The sequence below is a fragment of the Oryctolagus cuniculus genome, chromosome 12, assembly GCF_051225735.1.
Source record: "Oryctolagus cuniculus isolate XC-2025 breed Fujian yellow rabbit chromosome 12, ASM5122573v1, whole genome shotgun sequence".
Lineage (NCBI taxonomy): Eukaryota > Metazoa > Chordata > Mammalia > Lagomorpha > Leporidae > Oryctolagus > Oryctolagus cuniculus.
Genome location: NC_142878.1, coordinates 79250499 through 79276020, shown reverse-complemented (window position 1 = coordinate 79276020; position 25522 = coordinate 79250499). Strand labels below are relative to the sequence as shown.

Below are 25522 nucleotides of genomic sequence, written 5' to 3'. Positions count from 1 at the left end.
TAGTCTGTTTACATATACCTGATACTGAATTATCCAAAAAGTTTAGGACGAAATGATGGCTGAAAGCCTAACATACATGAGTAAATAGGAAGTAGATAGGCAGGGTAAGCAGAATAGCAAATGAATCCATGTAGCACAGTTAAAAGATACAATTGCTAATGAAGGTAAAACAATCGTCCAAGTAATGTTGCCGTGATATATCTATACATACATACATACACACATACACATACACACACAACTTTAAAAGCTGTTCAAGGCCGGCACCGCAACTCACTTGGCTAATCCTCCGCCTGCGGCACTGGCACCCCAGGTTCTAGTCCCTGCTGGGGCGCCGGATTCTGTCCCGGTTGCCCCTCTTCCAGTCCAGCTCTCTGCTGTGGCCCGGGAAGGCAGTGGAGGATGGCCCAAGTGCTTGGGCCCTGCACCCGCATGGGAGACCAGGAGGAAGCACCTGGCTCCTGGCTTCGGATCGGCTCAGCACCAGTCATAGCAGCCATTTTGGGGGTGAACCAATGGAAGGAAGACCTTTCTCTCTGTCTCTCTCTCTCTCTCTCACTGTCTAACTCTGCCTGTCCAAAAAAAAAAAAAAAAAAAAAAAAAGCTGTTCAAAATATAAAGGAAATTTACAAGCATAAGTGAAAAGGGTATTTAATACACCAGTATTAAGAAATATTTTAATCTTCTAAACAGAAAATCTAAAGACATTTTATTTATTATTTTTTGTTGCAAAAACCTGCAACTACTTAGAGGATGAGATTACTCTATATCAAAAGCAATCATTTATAAAACTGATCTCTGAGGCAATCAATTATGAAATGAGAAATGCTAGAAGTTATCTAGACAGTCAGCTCCAGAATCTATAAAAAGTATACAAATCCAAGTATAAGGCAAGAATACTAAATGTTAAAGTAGACATTAAGTTAAAATTTGAAAAACCACTAATATTAATCCAATTGCTTAATAATGGAAAAGTATAAGGAGAAATGTGAGAACAAATTAGAAGGAATAAATGGTCTATAAATGGAAATACACAGCACATTAGGAAACCAATGAGAAATCATTCAACTGTATACTCATGTGGAATTCTCCATGGCACAATTTTCCAAGTTAAAAATAGAGTAATTTCAAAAATGTACAAAAAGAATCAGACAAAACAGTATCATTACGGCTATCTCCTCTGTTACAAAGCCTTTTGTGCCCTGCCTCGCGCTCCCAGCCTGCCCTCTGATTTCAGTGACAGCTGCGGGGACACTTGTGAAGGTATCGGCTGACGGGGCATTTAGTCTCCTCAAGGGTGGAGTGTGGGTGAGAGCAGCGTTAACATCCCCTGTGGCGTCCCTCAGCCAAAGTGGACAGGAGCTGTGGACACATTCCTCTCCTGTGCTGGAAGGCACGTTCCCCACGAAGTCCCGGCAGCTTGATCCGCAGCTGCCAGCCGTGCTGACCGGCTCGGCGGTGAACTCGTGTGTTGCTTTTCCTTCCTTCCCATTTCATTCTGCTTTTCCCTCACTGCTGATAATGTCTGTTCAATAAAATAGCTATATACAACTTTTTGTTGAAAGTTATGCTTTCAGAAGAGAACCTAGACTGAGATATCTCCCAAAAATTTCCAGTCAGAGTGTTTTTACAGAACTTTATTTCAAGATTTCAGTGAACAGCTATTTTTAAAACTGCATAATAGGTTTTGGGACTTAGAAAAGGATGGAAAGTTGTGCAGTTCATATTGTATAACTTAGCAGAATTGTGATCCAGACTTATCAGAGTACATGAAAACTTTTGCGGTTGTAAAAATGTGAGTAAAGTTTTGCTTTGCCAAATATTTCCGTTTTTTAGCCAGATGTCTTCATCACTAGATTAAACTAAGATTTGTATGTGAAGTGGATAGCAGGAAATGTTGACAGTTCATCTGGTTCAGTATGTATTAAATTCTTTGGGCTAATATTATGCAAATTCTGGGAAATTCAAAAGTAAATGAGACAGTTTTTCTGCCTTCACTGGGTCAATTTCAATGTACCACATGGCACATTGCAGAGGGCATTTGGCACAGTGGTTGAGATGCTACTTAGAACACCTGTGTTCCATAATTGGAGTGTAGGTTCCAGTCCCAGCTCCACTTCCAGTGCTGGCTTCTTGCTAATGCACACCCTGGGAGACAGCAGATGATGCTTCAAGTGCTTGGTTCCCTGCCACCAAGTGGGAGAGCCAGATTGTATTGGGATCTTAGCTTTAGCCTGGCTCAATCCTGGCTGTTGCAGGCATCTGGCAAGAGAACAAGTGTATAGAAGATATATCTCTCAGTATCTGCTTCTGTGTCTGTCTTTCTGCATTTTAAATAAAATAATTAACAAATATACATTATAAATAATTGTTATTACCAAAAAGAAATATATATATGTATATAAAAAAAAGACCATGAGGTTGAAAGTATGTCTTTCTTTTAGCTAGAGTTCTTCACGTGGACCTAGGTTATCTTCAAGAGTTATTTCCTGGGGCCGGCGCCGTGGCGCAGGTTAATCTTCCGCCTGCGGCCGGCATCCCATATGGGCGCTGGTTCTAGTCCCAGCTGCTCCTCTTCCAATCCAGCTCTGCTGTGGCCTGGGAAAGCAGTAGAAGATGGCTCAAGTGCTTGGGCCCCTGCACCCAGATGGGAGACCTGGAAGAAGCTCCTGGCTCCTGGCTTCGGATTGGCACAGCCCGGTCTTTGTGGCCATTTGGAGAGTGAACCAATGGAAGGAAGACCTTTCTCTGTCTCTTCCTCTCACTGCCTGTAACTGTACCTCTTAAATAAATAAATAAAAAATCTTTTCAAAAAGAAAGTTATTTCCCCTTTCACCCCTTCGAGATATGAAGATGGAAGTGTGCTAAATGAGACAGCAGCCACACATGGGCAATCGGATCATTTGAGTTAGAGTTATACCCTCGTGAAACCTGAGCAGTGTGATTGCAGCCTAGTTCCCTGGCCCTCTTAGAAGTTCTGTATGCCACTTAATGTCCTGTAGCAAATCTCTTATGGTCTGTGTTATCTTTACATACAACTCTGACCAATTCAGCTATGAAAGGAATATTCTGGATACCTAGAGGATACTGGTTTACCTGGAGCTTTTTTGAGAACTGGGTAAGGATGATGAGATTCATGAAGAGAAAAGAATTTCCATCAGCCCAAATTGGATGGAAGGCAAAGAATAGTAAAATATTGATAGAATCTAGGTATTAGGTATACAGGTGATCACTATCAAATTCTTTATATTTGTGTATGCTTGAATTTTTCATAATAAAATCTTGTAAGACAGGACTTAACTGATCCAAGGAAATTTGAATTTCCCTGAAAAAAATTCTGATTGTCATTTGTAGATTGTTTTTAAATTTTAGAGAATTTTGGATAATGGAAGGAGTATTAGAAGACTAGAGATGGGAAAATGCACCTTGGTTTCATAAAGGGAAGAAGTTGGAAGTGGAAAAATACTTATTGGTGGTTGGAAAGCTGTTTCAGATAAGAGTCTAGAATGAGTAATAGTTGGTAAAAATTTCACAAACCACAGCCTAATAAACTCATGTGTGTAAAAATAGGTTTTCCTATCAGCTTTTTTTTTTTTAATGGTTATATGTCAGCTCTGAGTATAGAAACAAAATGTTAAATAAGTACAAATGTAAAAACAAATAATAGAAGGCAACACAAAGGTAACATGTCCTTTATACAACTAGTTAAAAAGGGCACAGTGTTACCATTAAAGGCTTAATTTTCAGTTTTTATGATTATATATTGTAATGTTAAGCTTACCAAATTATCCCTTCCTTTCTTTATAAATAAGGAAATGTTTATTGAATTAACTTTAGCTGTATTATTTAGGAAGAAGCAGAAGAGAAATTGAGAAAGCAAAAGGAGATGAAGCAAGATTTTGAAGAGCAGATGGCCTTGAAGGAACTGGTTCTGCAGGCTGCAAAAGAGGAAGAGGAGCTCTTTAGGAAAACTATGCTAGCTAAACTCGCAGAGGATGATCGAATAGAATTAATGAATGCGCAGAAACAAAGAATGAAGCAACTGGAACACAGAAGGGCTGTGGAAAAACTCATAGAGGAACGTCGCAACCAGTTCCTTGCAGACAAAGTAAGAAAAAGATTTTTTCGGGGGGTAGGGGTGGGGGTGTCACTGTCACTAAACCTTTACTAAGAACCATTTATGTGTGAGACAACGTTAGATCTGTTTACTAATCATGATAAATTTTCTGACCCATTATATATTAATGCATCTAGAAAATATTTTTATGCATTTACTGGTTAGTGTTGAGAACATAGAGGTAAATACAACTGATTTCATGTCATAAATGAATTTATCTTCTTAAGAGAAAATATAAAGTTATGTCACTTGCATGTGATAAATTATGCAGTAATAGATGTATTGGTAATGCAGAGAGGACAAACAGATCTTGAGTGCCCTGAATGCTATTATAAGAAGGTCGGTTTTTCCCAGTGGGATCCACTGAAGAATTAGGAAAGCTACATGTTAAAATCTGCATTTTGAAAGGTGATTCCAGTGGCAGCATTGAGGGTGGATGTGAGAGGAGTAGACTTGGAAACAGGGCGCCCAGTAAGGAAGTTACTGCAGTAATCTCAGTGATAAGTGGTAAAATCCTTGCAGTTGGGGCTGGGGCCCATCAGAGGGTAAGGATACAGCTTGGAAGGGGTTTGTTTACTGCTGGATACTGAGAGAGGAAAGAGAACTTTTTTTTTTTTTAAAGATTTATTTATTTATTTGAAAGAGTTACACAGAGAGAGGAGAGGCAAAGAGAGAGAGAGAGGTCTTTCATCCGCTGGTTCACTCCCCAATTGGTGACAATGGCTGGAGCTGTGCTGATCCGAAGTTAGGAGCCAGGAGCTTCTTCCGGGTCTCCCACACGGGTGCAGGGGCCCAAGGACTTGGGCCATCTTCTACTGCTTTCCCAGGCCGTAGCAGAGAGCTGGATCAGAAGTGGAGCAGCCAGGTCTTGAACCGGTGCCCATATGGGATGTTGGCCCTTCAGGCCAGGGCATTAGCCCACTGCGCCACAGCGCCGGCCCCAAAAGAGAACCTAAGGCTACTACTGACAGTAACTAACACTATTACTTCTGTCTTTAATGGATGAGGATAAGTGTGCAGAAAGAAAAACGCGTTTTGTGTAATTTGATTTTGTTGATGGTGATTTTGAGGCCCAGGGAAGGTTTCTAGCTGGAAATGTGGATGTAAGGTCTGTGACTCTGGACACATGCATTTACTATTTCTCATTCACCCATCAAAACCAAAGTAATACTCATATAACGTTTCACTAGATTGTCGTGCTTTAAGAACCAAACCAGATAACGCATAAGTGCTTTGAAGAGATAAAGAGCTCTGAATATGAAGAATATAGTTTAGGCATATGGTAAATACTTTTAAGCAATAATAATTATTACATTTATTGAGTGTTCATTTCATTCAGTATTCTGACCTCATCACAAGCAAAGAAAACGCTGAACCCTTTGAGTTACGTACTGATGTGATCTCCCTTTTAATGATGTGGGAACTGAGGCATAGGGATATTATTGTCCATGGTTTCTTAGAATTAAGTGGCAGACTTAGGATTAATATAATGCTGATCTTTTCCTCCATGGGTAGGTAAGAAGAATTTCAGGATATTCTTGTAATCACAGATACTTACTATTCTGCTTTGTATTTGTGAGAGAAACAAAATATGAAAGCTCATTCTGGCAGCTTCTGATCTAATACTGAAAACAGGGTATCGGGACCCCAAAGAATGGAATATATGCATTACCCTGATGTGTTTCTTAAATGTGTACACACCTGCAGAATTTGGTGGTGTGTAATTTACTAAATGTGTGATGCATTTGTGGCAGAACTTTGTGGATTTACCTAAAAATTTTACATGCGAATAAAAGCAGACAGGGAACGGCTATTTTCTAAATCGATGACATTTGAAATGCCACTTGCCTATGAAAAGGCAGAACCAGTGACTGAGTGCCCTACTCATATTTAATCAGAGAGCTCCTGGAGGGATAGGCCTTTGATGCATTGGTTAAGATGACACCTGGCATGCTAGCATCTCATAGCAGAGTGCCTGGGTTTGAGTCCTGGCTGTTTCCAGTTCCAGCTCCCACTTACTGTGCATCCTGTGAGGCAGTAGGTGATGGCTGAACTTGGGTCCCTACCAATCACGGGCAACCCAGATGGAGCTGCATGGTCTTGACTTGGTCTGGCCTAGTTCTGACCGTGGATGGCATCTGAGAAGTGAACCAGCAGATGGAAGATTGAAGATCTCCATCTGTGTCTTTCTGCCTTTCAAATAAAAAATGAATTTAAAATAGAAAGCTCCTGGAAAAGTCAGTGGGACAACTATAAATGGAAGTCATATAAAACCACCTAAGGCATGGATACTTGTATAAGAAATTCATGTCTTAATTGTTCTTCATAAATTATAAATGTTCCTTGTAAGCTTTAAGTGGAAGACTGGGCAATATTTTTGCTCTGGGCCAGGGGAAGAAATATCTTTATGATGATGCATCTCATTAATTCAGTCCATTATACAGTGATGTAAGGCTGCAACTCCATTTGGATTTCAGAGATCTTCCTAAGTAGGTATTTATAATTGTGTCCACCTCTAAAAGAGTCACACATTTTATATATGAGAAAATATTTATCATTTAGATATCCTTGTTCTGTTCACTAATTTTTTGTCTGAAGTTTTTTTAGCTCTTGTGATGTAAGTATTCAAAATATATATTTGCTGAATTTATTAGAAAATCCCTCCTTTGAATATTTTTTCCTTATACATTTTCCTAAACATGTATACATGCCTCGTTAAAATCCTAGTCATAAATACTGTTCTTGTAACTTTTAAGGAATAGTGAGGGTAAGATTCTCTCTCTCTCTCTCTCTCTCTCTCACACACACACACACACACACACACACACACACACACTAGTAGCTCTTGAACTTTTTCACTGCAAGAATAGTTCTTAAGACAATTAACAAAATTTGATTCACATTTCCAGCAACGTGAACTGGAAGAATGGCAGTTGCAACAAAGAAGACAAGGATGCATTAATGCAGTCATTGAAGAAGAAAGGCTAAAACTTCTCAAAGAACATGCCACAAAATTATTAGGATATCTCCCTAAAGTAAGTGAGATTTGTCTCAATCTTCATGACCTCGAATGGTCACAGAAGGCTGAGGTTTTGCTCTGTTATGAAGCAGCAGTGGATCTCGGCCAGGCTCTGACCATCTCTGGGCCAATCCAAACATCCTTAAAATGAGTTCATGGTCTTGGCACATTATTAAAGTATGAGTTAGGAGAGAAAGGAGCCTTTAAAGTAGAAATTCAGTAAACCTTTCAGCATAGAAATTTTAAAATTCAGCTACCCTAGAGCAACAGTAATACCTTGACATCAAGACATATAAATAAAATCACCATCCTTCAAATACAGAAATCATGCCATTTGATATTCATTAATTCAGAAAAAGAAATTAATAACTTCAGTCCAGTACTCAGGAAGGAAGGAAAAAGAGAATTATTTAAGTAATTACTATCTGGACAAAGGCTCTTCTATTGATAAAATACTTTTGTAATGGGTAAATTTCACAAAACAAGTTATAAATTCTGGAAGAGTCTTTGGGTTTTGATATTTTTATGCGTGAAAAAATTGTGGAGGCAAGAAGAAGGCCTAATGGCCCCAAATGATCTACATTATCCCTTAAATCCTTTAGATTATGACATAAATATTTATTAAACAGCTTTTGCTACTTACTTTAGGGGCAAAGAAAAATAGAATTTCAACTGTGTAATTCAAAACCTGATGCTTTCTGCAACACTGAATGTTTGCTGACTGGTCACAGAACTGAGACAGTTCCGTACATGAATCCAGCAAAGCTCTATCTCTTCACCCCAGCCCTCCATCATTAATGTTATAGAGCTGTTTTAAACAGGGTAGGGTACTATAGCATGAATTCCTTCTCCTCCAGGCAATCCAAACAGTAGTACTTGCAAGTAATACAGTGGAGAGGCACAGATTCCTATGACATGTGTCTGCACTGCAGCGATAAATAGGAAATTAGGTTAGTCTAGGAATATTCCGAGTGTGTGTGTGTGTGTTTATAAGTTATGATTTTAGAGAATATTGACTTTTTTAAAATGTAAATTTCTGTATGTAAGCCTTGAAAGCATTTAGTGAAGTATTCTAGCAACCAAAATAACCTGCAAAATATTTTTCTTGTAGGGAATATTTAAAAAAGAGGATGACATTGATATGCTTGGTGAAGAGTTTAAGAAGGCATATCAGAAAAGAAGTACAACTTGAAGACAAGTGGTAACATCAAGATTTGGTAACCCGGGGTTCTTTTGTATGTTGCCACTAGATGTCAGTGTAACTTTGATTTTACAGTTCAGTGACACTATAGATCGTTTATGTGGATCTTCTAAAACACTTATTTATATAACTTATAAACAGCTACCAGGAGTATTAAGTATATTAGCTACTTTTAGTCAAACATTTTTATACTGATAATCTGAGTATCTGAATTCTATACCACTTTATAACATTCCATGTTTTCTGCTTATATTTACTTCTGAACTGTTGCCTTCTGCCTTTGTATTTAGGAAATTTCCTTCCTTATTTGGCCAGGGAAAGAAATATTTAGAATTTGATTTTAAAGCATCTTTTTGAATCTAAAGAAGGAGAAAAGATTTCAGACTGTCAAAGTGCTGTATGAGCTAATGTGCCTAATTGTCATGGTAAAAGCCAGAACTTACACATAGAATTTCTCAGATAAATCTTCATTTATAAACTAGAGTTGACTCTCCAGACATAAAACATTTTCAATTGCAGTTGTAAAAACTCAAAAATCTAGTAGGCCATGAAAAGGTAGCAGAGTTAAAAGTATAATCCTTGTTTTATTTTATATTTACATTTCCTACTTACATAGCAGAGTAATATATCAGTTTTGTATCCCTCAAATGTAAACATGGAGTTCTTGAAAGTATTTCGATTTCATAAAGAGTAAAAATAATTAAAACCATTACAACTACACATGGTCATAAAAGGAACTGAAGTATATCATTTATGAATTTCCCCATTCAAGTGCCTTCATAAATTCTTCTTCAGTGAAAGACAGCATCTTGGCAGCTTCAATATGCATCTGGTTTTTTTAAAAAAAAAAAGCATTGTCCAAGTTAGTTTTTATAAGAATGTAAGCATGATATTTTAAGTTCGTGGACAATATTATGAAAAATCTGTGTACGATTTCAAAATATTTTTGCATTAAAATCAACTTTTCAGACTTCTTGAACTCTTGTACATTCAAGAATCTACTTAAAAAAAAGCCTTTTTGCCCAACAGTGATAACTGTATCAACCTACTCACTATTAAGACAATCATTTATAGTATTTTAATGCCTGAGCTTTGTAATAAAAGGGAGTGACAGAACTATGAATTCCTGTCTTTCACCAACAGGTATCTCATGTTTAGAGAAAGGAACACCAGTTGTTTGGAGTCAGTGTTTACTCTTGAAGGTTTGAAGTGGCAGTCTTTTAAGACAATAGTCATTCTTGCATATGGTCATTTCTGTAGTTGAGAAGTACCCATACCATACTAACCCATCAGGTTTTTCCATACTACTATCCATTTGCTTAGATGATACATTTTTTTAAAGATTTTATTTATTTATTTGACAGGTAGAGTTACAGACAGTGAGAGAGACAGAGAGAAAGGTCTTCCTTCCATTGGTTCACTCCCCAATGGCCGCTACGGCCGGCGCTCCGCCGATCCGAAGCCAGGAGCCAGGTGCCTCTTCCTGGTCTCCCGTGCGGTGCAGGGACCCAAGCACTTGGGCCATCCTCCACTGCCTTCCTGGGCCACAGCAGAGAGCTGGACTGGAAGAGGAGCAACCGGGACTAGAACCTGGCGCCCATATGGGATGCCAGTGCCACAGGCGGAGGATTAACCTAGCATAGATGATATATTATTTATAAGCAATAATATGTGTTAGATTTCATATTTCTAAAAATTCCACAGACATAAAATAGGCTAAATATTTTTGTAGTAAAAGGGTCTAAATGAGATCTGATTTAACTAGAAGGGTCTAAATGAGATCTGATTTAACTTAGTTTTTTAGGATAGACTCACCTTCTGCCTTTTTAAAACATCAATTAATTTTAATTGTTTCTTGAACCCCATCATTAATTCTCCTTTTTGTTTTTCTAGTTTCTTGTTTTCTGCTTTTAATACTTCAATTTTTTTGTGTTCTTCATTTGCTATATCCTACAAAAAGGGAAAAAAAAACATGTTTTTAAATGTAGTCTTTTAATGGAAATAATTATAAAAACAATCATTACATCAACAAATTTTTTATTTAAAATTTTATAAAAAGAGCATAAATTCTATGCCACTTGCCTCCCCCCCTCTCCCTTTCTGGCCTCCCCACAGTCCAAGCCTCTGCTACCTAGAGCGTGCAGGCACCACACCTGCCACTGTTACTACAAAGGAAGAATTGACATGATCTTCTGGTGCCACCACTCCCATTGCTGGAGTAGCCACATAGTGGATATTCCACCTTTACTGTTACGTGCAACACACCATACCGAGCCACTAAAATACCCTCTCTGTGTGGCTCCTGGCATACAGGCCTCTCTAACCTTACCATCACATGTGTTATACACAAGGCCATCAATGCCAAAGAATCTATAGGGAGATTACACTAAGGCACAGAACTAGAACTAAAGCCAACACAGCCTACCAAACCAACACTTTAAGATATATATTCAGGGGGCCGGTGCTGTGGTGCAGGGGGTTAATCCTCCATCTGCGGCATCAGCATCCCATTTGGTGCCAGTTCTAGTCCCAGCTGCTCCATTTCCAATCCAGCTCTCTGCTATGGCCTAGGACAACAGTGAAGGAAGGCCCAAGCAGTTGGGTTCCTGCATCCACATGGGAGACTTGGAAGAAGCTCTTGGCTTCGCATCAGCTCAGCTCTGGCCGTTGTGGCCATTTGGGGAGTGAACCAGCCAATGGAAGACTCTTCCTCCCTCTCCTCCTCCTCTGTCTGTAAGTCTACCTCTCAAATAAATTTTAAAATCTTAAAAAAAAAGACATATTCAGGACAAAACCATTTACTATGAAAGTCACCTTATAAAAAATGGTAGAACTAACTGCTTTCACTGGATGCCCAAATAACATAGGGACACAAGCATGAAATACAAAATTCCTTCTCCAAGAAAACCAGTAACTGTCTAGCAAAAGACCCCTCCCAAAAGCAGACAGATAAAATGCCTAACAAAGAACTCAAACGGTTTAAATGAACGATTATATGAGATATAAGAGAACAGAGTTTCATGCAATTAGGAAAACAATGCATGATGTGAGAAGTTCAGGCAAGAAGATACTGACAAAGGAAAAAAATCATGGGAATAAAGAACTCGGGCAATTTGTTGAAATGCTGAACAGACAAGATCAAGCAAAATACAGGATATTTGAATTTGAAGACAGGTCTTATGAAATATGTCAGAGGGAAAAAATAATGAAGACATTCTCCAGGACCTCTGGGACATCATTAAATGGAAAAAAGTATTTGAATTTGGGGGATTTCTGAAGGTGAAAAAGAAAAAGGCATAGAAAGCCTATTCAATAAAGTAATAGTTGAAAACTTCACCTTCTTGAGAAAGATAAAGATAGCCAGGTGCAAGAGGCCCAGTGGATCCCAAAGAGGTTTGACTAAAAAGGCTCCTCACTGTAGCATGTTAGCTAGACTGTCAACAGTGTAATACAAAGAGAATTCTAAGAACAGAAAAATTGCTACATTGCATTTAAAGGAAACAACGTGAGACTAACATCAGATCTTCTTTTTAAGATTTATTTCTTTGAGAGAGAGATGCGAGCGAGCGAGCAAGCTGGTTCATTCCCCAAATGGCTCCAACGGCCAGGGCTGGGCCAGGCCAAATCCAGGAGCTTCATCCAGTCTCCCACACGGTGCAGGGGCCCAAGGAGTTGGGCCATCTTCTGCTGCTTTCCCAGGTGCAATAGCAGGGACTTGGATAGGTTTTCCCTAACTACTGGTAACTAATATACCGAGTACAAAAAATGTAATGTGTGTGAACAAAATTGACATTTTGAGATTTAATTATTGTTTACAGCCTTGTCTATACTCTCCTGAGGGACACTGGTTTTTCTACTTACTACTCGTTGAATTCTTTATTTAGTGGAAGGCTAAACTTTTGATTATAAAATAAACTGAAAGTATGTCACTGTAAAAATTAAAAAATTAAGAAAGGAAGGCGGAGGGAGGGTAGGGGAGGAAGTATCATTATGTTCTTTTAAAATACATGAAATTTGTTCACCTTATATAAGTATTTAAAACATTTTCAAAAGGGCTGATAAGTAAACACTATAGGATGTGAAATTAACATGGTCTTCAACTGTATTTTTATATACCAATAATAAACTTGTTGAGAAAAATTACCAAACAGTCCTGTTCATAGCAGCTGTGAAAAATAAAATACCTAGGAACAAACTTAAGAAGTAAAAGCCTGCAGCTCTCTGCTGTGGCCAGGGAGTGCAGTGGAGGATGGCCCAAGTCCTTGGGCCCTGCACCCCATGGGAGACCAGGAGAAGCACCTGGCCCCTGCCATCGGATCAGCGCGGTGCGCTGGCCGCAGCACACCAGCCGTGGCGGCCATTGGAGGGTGAAGCAACGGCAAAGGAAGACCTTTCTCTCTGTCTCTCTCACTGTCTACTCTGCCTGTTAAAAAACAACAACAACAACAACAACAACAACAACAAAACAAAACTAAAAGCCTGGGACCAGCACTGTGGCATAATGGGTAAAGCTGCCACCTGCGGAGTTGGCATCCCATATGTGTGCTAAATTCGAGTCCTGGCTGCTCCACTTCCAATCCAGCTTTCTGCTATGGCCTGGGTGAGCAGTAGAAGATGGCTTAAGTCCTTGGGCCCCTGCACCCAAGTGGGAGACCTGGAAGAAGCTCCTGACATTGGATCCGTGCTGCTCTGGCTGTTGCGGCCATTTGAGGAGTGAACAATCAGATGAAAGAGCGCGTGTGCGCGCGTGCACGTGCGCTCTCGCTCTCTCGCTCTCCTCTCTATATGTAACTCTGACTTTCAAATAAATAGAAAAAATAAAAGTTTAAAAATTAAAATTCTGAAACACTCATGGAAGATTTAAGATGACACACCAAAAACAGGAAGACCTCCTTGTCTGTGGACCAGAATTAATATTAAAATGTGCATTCTACCCAAAACAATGGATAGATTTAATGCACTCCTCACCAAAATACCAATGATAGTTCTTCACAGTACTAGAAAAATACTATGAAATTCACATGGAACACAAAAACAAAATGAATAAAGCTGGAGGCATCAGGATAGCTGATTTCAAAACATCTAGAGAACTATTCTAACTGAAATACCATGATACTAGCATAGAACACATAGACCAAAGGAACACAATAGTGATCCCAGAAAAGAGTCCACCCACTGATAGCCAACTGATTCTTGACAGTTGCCAGAAACATACAGTGGACAAAGGTAAGCCTCTTAAATGGTGCTAAGAATTGGGGGTATCCAGAAGTAGAAGACCCTACACAAATAGCACCTCAAAATGGATCAGACCTAAATGGAAAACCAAATACTATTTAACAACTTGATGAAACTTTAGGGGAAAAACTTTAAGACATTGGTATATACAGTTACTTTATGGACAAGATCCCTAAGTAAATAGCAAAAGCAAAATTAAACAGATGGGATTATATCAAACTAAGAAGCTTCTATACAGTAAAGGGAATCTTCAACAGAAGAAGATACAACTGATAGAATAGGAGAAATATTTGTAAACTATTCATTTGACAAAAGATTCATATCCAGAATATATTACAAGGAATTAAAAAAACCTTTAAAAAGTCAATCTAATTTTAAAATGTATAAATAAATTGAAGAAAAATATGCAAATTACCAACAAATATGTGGAAAATGCTCAATATCACTGCTGTCAGGGTAATGAAAATCAAAACCACAGTGAGATATCCTCTCAGTCTATTTTGGATGGATATTAAAAAGAGACAACAACAAATATTGGTGAGGATGTGGAGAAAAAGGAAGTCATATACTTTGGTGGGAATGTAAATTAATGCAGTCACTGAGAAACAAAGATTAAAAATAGATTTTTCTATTTGCTATTTCTATTTTCTATTTTTTAACCCGCTGTGGCGCAGTGGGTTAAAGCCCTGGCCTGAAGTGCTGGCATTCCATATGGGCGCCGGTTCTAGTCCCAGCTGCTCCACTTTCAATCCAGCTCTCTGCTATGGCCTGGGAAAGCAGTAGAAGATGGCCCAAATCCCTGGGGCCCTGCACCCACATGGGAGACCTGGAAGAAGCTCCTGTGTCCTGGCTTCGGATCAGCGCATCTCCACCCATTGTGGCCATCTGGGGAGTGAACCATGGATGGAAGACCTGTCTGTCTCTACATCTCTCTGTAACTCTGTCTTTCAAATAAATAAAAGAATAAATCTTTAAAAAAAATAGATTTTCCATATGATCTAGCTATCCTACTTCAGGTACCCACTGAAAGGGAAGAAATTCAGTATATCAAAGAGATACCTGCACTCCCATGTTTATTGAGACACTACTCATAATAGCCAAAATATGTAATTAACCTAAATGTCTGTATACAGATGAATGGATAAAGAATATGTAGAATATATAAACAATGGACTATTATTTAGCTACAAAGAAGAATGGGATCCTGTCACCTGCAGCAAGGTGAAACTGGAGGACAGTGTTGAATGACATAAGCCAGGCACAAACAAATAGCTCATGTTCTTGTATGTGGGAACAAACAACAAAGTTTATCTCAGTGGGGTAGGGGGGAATAAGAATACCTTGGAAAATGGGTACCAAAACACAGATAGAAGGGATTATTCTGTTTTGGCACAGTTCAGTGGAATGACTGTAGTTGCATATTATATATTTTATGAAGTACTACAACAGAGGAGCTCAGAGTCACCAAAGAAATAAGGAGATGGCAATTTACAATTATTACATGTTAAAGTTCATAAACTTGGAATGCAAAAAAATTTAAAAAGAAAAACGGGAGCCAACTTAACACTGCTTACAAGAGACTCACTTTAGAGCTAAAGACATACAAAGGTTGAAAGTGAAGGGATGGTGTAAGATCTGATGCAAAAGCTAATGGAAATCAGGAGTGGCTATTATACTATCAATCACAATAGGCTTTAAGTCAAAACTATTAAAACAGAGAGACATATCATATAAAGACAAAAGGGTGAAGTCACCAAAAAGATACAATGAGTATATGTGTGCGCACACACACACACACACACACACGAAGCAGGCATTGACAGACTCAAAAAATAAATAGCTGGGGCCAGCACTGGGGCCTAGTGGGTAAAGCAGCCATTTGCAGTGCCAGAATCCCATGTGGGCGCCAGTTTGTATTCCAGCTACTCCACTTCTGATCCAGCTCTCTGCTATGGCCTTGAAAGCAGCAGAAGATGGCCCAAATCCTTGGGCCCCTACACCTGCGTGGGAAACCTAGAAGAAGCTCCAGGCTCCTGGCTTCTGATTGGCTCAGTTCCGGCCATTGCTGCCATCTGGGGAGTGAACCAGCAGTTGGAAGACCTCCCTTTCTCTTCTCCCCTCCCTCCCTCCCTCCCTCCCTCTCCCTCTCCCTCTCCCTCTCCCTCCCTTCCTCCCTCTGCCTCTAACTCGAACTCTACCTTTCAAATAAATAAATAAATCTTTTTTCTTTTTAAAAAGGAGGAGACATTGATACTCTCTGCTTTCAACACAGGATAAAACCACCAGATGATCAATAAAAAAAATAGATGGGGGACTTGGACAACACTATAGAAAAATTGGGCCTAAAAGACATATACTCCTCTCAATAGCACCAGAATACAGTTTTCTCAAGTATACATGGTATATTTTCCAGTCAGGAGCCAGGAGCTTTTTCCAGGTCTCCCATGTGGGTATCAGGAACCCAAGCATTTTGGCCATCTTCAGCTGCTTTTCCCAAGCCTTTAGTGGGGATACTACCGGTGCCCATATGGGATGTCGGCAGTGCAGGCAGTGACTTTACCCACTACACCACAACACTGTCACGTTAGTATGTTTTAAAAGGCAGATGTCATATAAAGTAATTCTGATCATAATGGAATGAAATAATCAGTAGCAGGGCCGGTGCTGTGGCATAATAAGTAAAGTCGCTGCCTGTAGTGCTGGCATCCCATTTGGGTGCCGGTTCAAGGCCCGGCTGATGCTCTTTGATCCGGCTCTCTGCTATGGCCTGGGAAAGCAGTAGAAGATGGCCAAGTCCTTGGGTCCCTGCTCCCATGTGGGAGACCCGGAAGAAACTCCTGGCTCCAGATCGGCGCAGCTCCAGCTGGTGCGGCCAATTGGGGAGTAAACCAGTGGATGGAAAACCTCTCTCTCTCTCCTTCTCTATGTAACACTGACTTTCAAATAAATAAATAAACCTTAAAAAAAAAAAAAAAGAAATCAGTAGCTGAAGAACTGGAAAATGCAGAAATATGTGGAAGTTACACAACACAAAGTGTCAATGAGTTGAAAATCACAATATTTTGAGTCAAATGAAGTAAAAAATACCATATCAAAATTTAAGTGAAAGAGGGTAAGCACAGCAAAGAGAAATTATAAGCTGCAAATATGCTGAAAAAAGAAAAAAGATCTCAAATCAATCTAACTTTTTACACATTAGGGAATTAGAAAATGACATAGCTAAACCCAAGGCTCATAAAATGGGAAATATAGAGATAATTAGACTAGAAATCAGAAAATCAAATGAACTGAGAGTTACTTCACAGAAAGATGAGCAAATTGACAAATCTCTAGCTAGACTGGCAAAAGAAGGGTGGACCCAACTAAAATCAGAAATGGGGGAAAATTTTTAAAAAAGGGAACATTACAACTTTTTTAAAGAAATAAAATGAATTATAAAGTAATATAATGAATACTTATACCTAACAAATTAGATAAGTTAGATGAAATGGGAAAATTCCTAAAAAATTCATAATGTGCCAAAGCTAAAAAATAATAAAGATACAGAAACTCTGAACAGGCCTATTATAATTTAGGAGATTGAAGCAATAATAAAAATCATCCCAATACTCCTTGGAGCACCCACATCCCATATCAAGAGTGCCTAGATTGCAGACCCAACTCTGCTCATGATTCTAGCTTTCTGCTGATGTGTACCTCTAAGGGGGCACCTTGTTGGCTCAAGTGGTTGGGTCTCTGCATTGACATGGGAGACCTGGATTGAGTTTCTGACTCCTGGATTCAGCCTAGCCCAGCCTTAGCTGTTACAGGCATTTGGAGAGTGAACCAGCAGATGGGAAATAACTTACTCTCTACTTTTCAAATAAAATTAATTTTATACAAATCCCTTTAGGAATGTCTAGGACCAGATAGTTCTACCACTGAATTCTATCAAACATTTTAAAAAGAAATAATAGTTTTATCAAATTTCCCCAAAATTTGAACAGGGCTTAATATATCCAAACTCGTTCTATGAGTCTAGCATTAACAAGATAGCAAAGCCAGACAGAGACCGGGGGGGGGGGGGGTAAAACTAATAGCCCTTGTGTATATTGATGTAAAAATCCTTAAAGTAGCAAAATCACATTCAACAGCACGTTAAAAGGATTATACATGATGACTAAATGGGAATTCTTTTTCTTTTAGGTTTTTATTACTATAAAGAGAACAGATTACATGCATTCCATAGGTACAGTTCCAAGAAGACAACCAATCACACTTCCCTTACTTCCCTCCTGCCCCCACACCCGTCTTCTTCCTTACTTAGATTTCTTCATCAGTTTTTGCAAAGGTGTAACTTTAATCCACTCTATATTCAAAGGCTTAATTTACCACTAACCTTGATATTCAAGGGATTTCTTATTGAAAAGCTGGGACAGTTTGACATACAAAAATCAGTATTATTTTTCCACATTGACCTGCTTAAGGAAAAACTCCAGATGATCATCTTGAGTAGAAAAAGTATTTGATATTGAATACTCTTTCATCATGAAAAAAAAAAAAAAAACTAGAAGGAAACTACCTCAATACATGATCATATATGAAAAGCCTACAGCTAATATCATACTCAGTGGTAAAAAAGCTTTCTCTCTATGATGAGGAACACAAAAGGTATCCACTTTTTTCATTTCAATTCTACTCCATATAATTAGTCATAACTAGAACAATTATGACTGGAAAAGAAATAAGGCATCCAAATTGTAAAGGAAGATTATCTGTGTCCACAGATATCTGATCTTATATGTAAAAAACCCTAACTACCTGTTAGAATACACAAATTCAGCATAAATATGTAAGTTTCCATAAATACATATGCAAAACACAGAAGGTTATTTGTGTTTCTGTGTACTAACAATAAACATTCTGAAAAAGAAATTTTTAAAAATTATATTTACAGGGGCCGGCATTGTGGCATAGAAGGTTAAGCCTCGCCTGTGGTGCCAACATCCCATATAGGTGCCAGTTACAGTACCAGCTGCTCCACTTCCAATCCAGCTGATGGCCTGAGAAAGCAGTAGAGGATGGGCCAAGTGTTTGGGCTCCTGCATCCACATGGGAGACCAGGAAGAAGCTCCTGGCTCCTGGCTCAATTGGCCCAGCTCTGGCTATTGAGGCCATTTGGGGGAATGAATCAGCAGGTGGAATATCTCTCTTTCTCTGTCTGAAACTCTGCCTCTCAAATAAATGTATCTTTTCCAAAATTCTATTTACAACAGCACAGAAATACTAACATATAAATTTAATAGAGGTAAAAGATTTGCACATTGAAAACTATAAAATGCTGCTCAAAGAAATTAAAGACAAATAAATACAAAGACATCCCATACTTATAGCCTAGAAGATAACAATATTGTTAAGATGTCAATACTACCCAAAGTGACCTATGGATGAAATGCAATTCCATCAAAATCTTCACAATATATTTTTGCAGAAACAGAAAAATCTATCCATAAATTCATGAGACCCCCAAAAAGCAAATCAATCTCTCAAAGACTGAAGTTTAAATTCTCAGTAATTAAGAGTGGCTGGTGCTGTGGCGCAGTGGGTTAACACCCTGGCCTAAAGTGCCAGCATCCCCTATGGGCACCAGTTCAAGGCCTGGCTGCTCCACTTCTGATCCAGCTCTCTGCTATGGCCTGGAAAAGCGGAAACGATGGCCCAAGTCCTTGGGCCCCTGCACCTGCGTGGGAGACCCGGAGGAAGCTCCTGGCTCCTGGCTTTGGATCAGCGCAGCTCCGGCCATTGCGGCCAATTGGGGAGTGAGCCATCGGATGGAAGACCTCTCCCTCTCTCTGCTTCTCCTCTCTCTGTGTAACTCTGACTTTCAAAGAAATAAATAAATCTTAAAAAAAAAAAAAAAGGAGTGGTGGTGCTAACATAAAGATAGATATAGAGACCAATGGAATAGAGACCGGAAATAAACCCTCATGCATATGGTCAAATGATTTTTGCAAGTGTTCCAAGACTATTCAGTGGAAATGGAAAGGGACTATGTAATATGTGTAGAGCTTCAGCTTTTACAAGAGTTCTGCAAACTGGCTGCACAACAGTGTGAATGTAGGTGACACTGAATTATATGTTCAAAAATGTTTCAGAGGGTAAATTTTATGTGTTTACCAAAATTAAAAATGTTCAAATTAACAATGTAGAATGGAGTTTGATCTAAGTGAAATATATGGCAACAAGAGCAAAAAGGGCAGGTTTAGGTAATGGAAGTATACTGGAAATATGTGGAAGTTTATTGCTCAAAGATTTTTTTTACATGATTCATTAAATTCTGTATTACTTGAAGGCAGAGTGACAAGATGTATAAATAAATGCTAAGATGCAAACAAATTAGTGTAGATAATGACCCAATAAAGGAAATAAATGGAATTATTTAAAAGAGGGGAATTCAAAAGAAGGTAGAAAAAAAGAGAAGGAAAATATATGAAATAAATAAAACCAAATAGCTAGATTATCAATAGACTTAATTCCAACATACTAAATCACATTAAAAGTAATGGAATAAAAAACCCCACCCAAATAGAGATTCTAATACTAGATTTTCAAAAACACCTATATGCTGCCTATGACATGACAGTTTTAAGTAAAAGGATGGAAACATAAAACAGTACTAACACAAGCTGAAATACAGTTTGAGATGTTTGTCAAAGTAACATCAGAACAAAGACTATAACCAAGAATAACAATAGTTGTCATAATAATAAGAGTTAGTTCAACAAGAGGACACAACTCTCATGAGTGTTAATATTCCTAATAACAGATCTTCCAAGTAAAGGATGCAAAAAAAAAATGGATAAAATTGAAAAGGAAATGTACCAATACACAGTTCTATTCGGAGTTCACTACCTATCAATCGTTGATAGAACGAGTAAACAAAAAAATAAGTACGAAGATTTAACACTATCAAGCAACTTGACATAACTGACATTTATAGAATGTAAAAAGGGGACTGGTATTGTGGTTCAGTGGGTTAACTCACATCCTGCAACACTGGCATTCCAGATGAGCAGTGATTCAAGTCCTGACTCTTCTGCTTGTGATCCAGCTCCATACTAATATGCCTAGGAAGGCAGTGGAAGATGGCTCCAAGTGCCTGAGCCCCTCTTGCCCATATAGAAGACCTATTGAGTTCCAAGTTCCTGGCTTTGGCCTGGCCCAGCCCCAGATGCTACAGCTATTTAGGGAGTAGACCAGAAGATGGAAGATCACTAACTCTGCCTTTCAAATATATAAAATATTTTTTAAAATACAGAATATATATTCTTTTCAAGGGCACATGGAATATTTGCCAATTAAAGCCATATTCTATACTATAAAAATAAACATAAGTTTACAGTGACTCAAATAAGAACAAATGCATTCTCTGTTTATGATGGAATTAAATTGCAAATCACTAAGATACTTGGAAATGAAATAACAAACTTCGAAATAAATCATGAGCCAAAGAAAACAATCAAAAAGAAACTTAGAAGTACTATGAACAGAATGAAAGAAAAAATTTGAAAAAAAAATCAGTATTTATGGGAAGTAGCAAAAGGAATGCATAGAGGAAAATTTGTAGCATTAAATACTCATATTAGAAAAGAGGAGGTAGGTGTTTGGCCAAGTGGGTTGAATCAACTGCATCCCACATTAAAGTGCCTGGGCTTGATATCTGACTCTGGATTCTGGCAACTTCCTGCTAATGTGGAAGACGTGGGTGGAATTCCCATCTCCTACCTCCAGCCCAGCCCAGGCCCTGCCACTGCAGGCATGTGAGAAGTGAACCAGTACACAGGAGCTTTCTCTCTGTCTCATTGTGTTTCTCTTTCTCAAATTAAAAACAAAAACAAAAAACTCTCAGTTTAACAGTCTCCAACTTTCTTTTTCTAATGACTTCAAATAGAGACAAAGTGAACCAAGGTAACCAGAAGGAAGGAAATAATAAAGAACAGAAACCACTAAAAGAGAAATCAGAAAGAGGGACACAGAGCAAGGTGGCAGCTAGTAAGATGCTCCAGTGGTTGTTTCCCCACAGACACAGCTATTTGAACATTTTTTCTACACCAAGTTACCTACAGAAGGCTAAGGGAGACAGGCCAGGGCCTGCTGACAGATCCTCTAGACGTGTTCCAGCACTGGTGGAGACTTGCGCCCCAGAGGGACTTATTTAAGCATGTATTATCGCCATCTTTGAACGGACCATGTAAGACCTGATTCTGTGAAACCTACGTGTGACCCAGCTTAGTGCCAGCCAGGGTGGCCAAGGGCCTCTCTGTATCATCCTTCTCCCAACGTGGGAATTAAGCAAGGAACTACAGGACTGTGTTTAGGGACTCAGTGTAGAGATGGTAAAATCTAACAATGGGTGGTAGATCCTAAAGGTCCCTGTCCTTTGGCCAATGCCTGAAGACATAGCCTCTGGACCTGCTGCAGTGTCAAGTAGGGTTCCATAGCCCCAGTTGATTGGAATTACATATCAATCAGCACCATCTATGGCTGGATATATCAGCCCTGGGCTATGAGTCCATCTTAGCAGTAGACAAGACCATAGCAGTGTAACTTTGGTCCTATTGCTTATCATGCTGCTCTTTGTGGGCTGTGGGTTCCAGTAATAATCTAGCATTACAGTATTCCTGGCCACAGGACTAGGTGTCTATGCCATCACAGCCCAAGGAAGAGGTTTACAGGGAGGGATACCCCTTCTTACACTTCTCCAGTTCATTCTGAATAAAATATAAGGACAAATCTTAGCTTGGAGTGTCTTCTAAGACTTAAACAGTGACCACACACCAACAGCAGACTTGTGGCAAATCTCAACTTAAGGACCCATCTAGAGCTGAAATAGTAGTGCAAATAGGATCAGAAAAAATGAGCAGACTGATTAGAATTTCTGGAAGGACAGCCACAGTGAATACTGGAAATGAAACTGGACAGCCACAGTATGAATACTGGAAAAATATAATTCTCCAATGTGCAGATGATGCCATATGCCAATAAACATCAACAATTAGGGAACCACAACCTCTCTTATAAATACCTGTACAAAAAATTCAATATAGCTATTTTAAGGAAATTCAGTGAACTTATAATACAGAAATTATTCTGTGGAATAATTTTTTTAAATTTTTATTATTAACTGATAAGTACATTAGGTAGAATTAAAAATATCAAAGGCAGCATTGGGGCTGGTGCCATGGTGTAGTGGGTAAAGCTGCTGCCTGCAGTGCCAGCATCCCATATGGGTGCCAGTTCAAGTCCCAGCTGCTCTAATCCAGCTCTCTGCTATGGCCTGGGAAAGCAATGGAAGATGGCCCAAGTCCTTGGGCCCCTACACCCATGTGGGAGACCCAAAAGAAGCTCCTGGCTTCGCATCGGCATAGCTCTGGCCATTGTCGCTAACTGGGGGGTGAACCAGTGGATGGAAGAACCCCCCCTCTGCCTTTCCTTCTCTCTCTGTATAACTCTTTCAAATAAATAAACAAATCTTAAAAAAAAAAAAAAGGCAGCCATCAGTAGCAAAACAGAACAAAGAATCAGAGAACTCAAAATAGGCTATTTGAAAACACACACTTGGAGGAGAAAAAGAACAAAGAGGAATGAAGAAGTCTTATAGGAAATGTAGGGCATTAAAAGAGCAAATATCTGAGTTAATGGGGTTCAAGAGGGACTTGAGACTAGCAAAGGAGCAGAAAGAAAACTCAGAGATAATGACAGAACACTTCCAAAACCAAAAAAAAAAAAAAAGCAAAAATAACATCCAGGAATAGGAACATTAGAGCTCATTAGTTGGAGTCAACTCAAGTCTCCCCCAAGACCTGGTATAATCAACCTCTCTTAGGTTCAAAGACAGGATTCTCAGAGTTGCAAGAGACAAGAAACAAAATACAAAAAGGAGTCCCAATTCATACCTGAGTGCATACTTGTGAGCAGAAGCCTAACCCTAATTCTAACCCTTACCCTAGTCCTAGAACTAGGCATAGCCCTAGCCCTAGGCATGGCCCTGGCACTTAGCCCTTAGCCGTTGGCACTTGCCCCAGCCCTAGCCCAACACTAACCAGTGGATGGAAGATCCTCTCCTTCTCCCATCTCCCCTCTTTCTTTAACTCTGCCTTCCAAATAAGTACATAAATCTTTTTAAAAAATTGAGTTCTTTTAGCTTCCACATATGATGGAGAACATGCAGTATCTGTCTGTGTCTGGCATACTTCACTTAACATGATGTTCTCCAGTGCTATTCATTCTGCTGCAAGTGCAGGATTTCATTCTCTCTGTGCCTGAGTAATACTCCATTGTGTATATATACTACATTTTATCTGTCCATTCATCTGATGATGGAACCTTGGCTGATTGAGTATATTGGCTATTGTGAATAATGCTACAACAAACATAGTAGAGGAAGTATCTCTTTGATATAATGATTTCATGTCTTTTAGACATATACCTAGCAGTGGAACTGCTGGATCATATGATAGATCTAGTTCTGGTTTTTAAGGAATCTTCATATTGTTTTCCATAGTGGCTGTACTAATTTAAGTTCCCACCAAACATGTTTAAGAGTTCCCCTTTCTCCACATACTTGCCAGCATTGAGTATTCTTTTTTTCTTTGCATATTTTAAAATGAATGTCAAGTTGGTATCATTTCAAAAGGTTTTTGTAAGCTTGTTAAAAACCACAAGGTAAAAATCTATAATAGACTCACCAAAAAGAAGCAAGGAGTCAAAACTTATTAACCACAAAGAAGACTGTTTGAGAGGGAAAAATAAAAAATAAAACTAGAAAACAAGTATCAAAATGGTAGCAGTGAGACTTGACTTGTCAATAATTACCTCAAATTTATATGGATTAAAATCTTCAATTAAAAGACATAATAGGGTGACTGAATGAATAAAGAAAAAAACAAGACAACTATATACTGCTTAAAAGATACATCACCTCTATGGACATGCACAGACTGAGAGTGAAAAGATGAAATAAGATATTGCAAATAGTATGCAAAAGAAAACAACAGAAGGAATAATTATAATCTCATAAGTTAGAATTTAATAAAAGTAGACAAGGACAGTCATTATATTATGATAAAGAGTTCAACCCAGCTAAGAGGAAATAACAGCTCTATTTATATACCCATAATCAGAACAAACACATAAAGCAAATATTAATAGATCCAAAAGGAAAAAGACTCCCAATACAACAGTTGAATGGGATATTAACATTCCACTTTCAGAAATGGACACAGGGGCTGGCACTGTGGCATAGCAGGTAAAGCATCCCATATGGGCACTGGTTCAAGTCCCAGCTGCTCCACTTCTGATCCAGCTCTCTGCTATGACCTGGGAAAGTAGTAGAAGATGGCCCAAATCCTTGGGCCCCTGCCCACTCGTGGGAGACCCAGAAGAAGCTGCTGGCTTCAGATTGATGCAGCTCCAGCAGTTGCGGCCAATTGGGGAGTGAGCTAGTGGATGGAGGACCTGTCTCTCTCTGCTTCTTCTCTCTCTTTTTAACTTTGACTTTCAAGTAAATAAATAAATCTTTAAAAAAAATTCATGGAGAAATGGAGTTAGGGTCTGTGTGTGGCAAATGGGGTTAAGCTGGTACCTATGACACCACCATCTCATGTGAAAAATAGTTTTGAGTCCTGGCTGCTCCAGTTCCTATCCAGCTCCCTGTTGACGTGCCTGGGAAAGCAATGGAAGATGGCCCAGGTGCTTGGGCCCCCTGCCATCCATGTAGGAGACCTGGATGGAGTTCCAGGCTCCTTGATTCAGCTTGGCCCAGCCCTGGCCAGTTAACCAGTAGATGGAAGATCTCTTTCTTTGTTTCTCTGTCTCTGTAACTCTGCCTTTCAAATAAATAAATATATCTCAACTTATTGCTACCTCAATGAACGAGAAAGAAAAATCAAAGTCAAAACTGGTGGAAGAA

General features: G+C 39.0%; 2 protein-coding genes across 9 annotated transcripts in view; one reads left to right on the top strand and one right to left on the bottom strand.

The window, feature by feature from the left end:
• The window catches only part of MNS1 (meiosis specific nuclear structural 1), a 49239-nt gene extending 34855 nt beyond the window's left edge, over nt 1-14384 (top strand). Inside the window, exons 8-11 of one of the 2 annotated variants that reach the window (XM_089310400.1) lie at nt 3851-4108; nt 7027-7152; nt 8248-8353; nt 14247-14384. In XM_089310400.1, the coding sequence (XP_089166526.1) occupies nt 3851-4108; nt 7027-7152; nt 8248-8328 (465 nt within the window). In that variant the 3' untranslated portion in view covers nt 8329-8353; nt 14247-14384. Of the gene's footprint in view, nt 1-3850; nt 4109-7026; nt 7153-8247; nt 9317-14246 lie in introns of those variants that run through there. The other variant, XM_008268965.5, reaches the window with a different exon arrangement.
• Nucleotides 8902-25522, bottom strand: part of TEX9 (testis expressed 9) — a 75204-nt gene continuing 58583 nt past the window's right edge. For all 7 annotated transcript variants that reach the window (XM_002717709.5, XM_051821988.3, XM_089310402.1 and 4 more), the window contains 2 exons: nt 10153-10287; nt 8902-9166 (listed from right to left, as the gene is read on the bottom strand). In XM_002717709.5, coding sequence (XP_002717755.2) covers nt 9089-9166; nt 10153-10287 — 213 coding nt within the window. In that variant the 3' untranslated portion in view covers nt 8902-9088. The remainder of the gene's footprint in view (nt 9167-10152; nt 10288-25522) is intronic.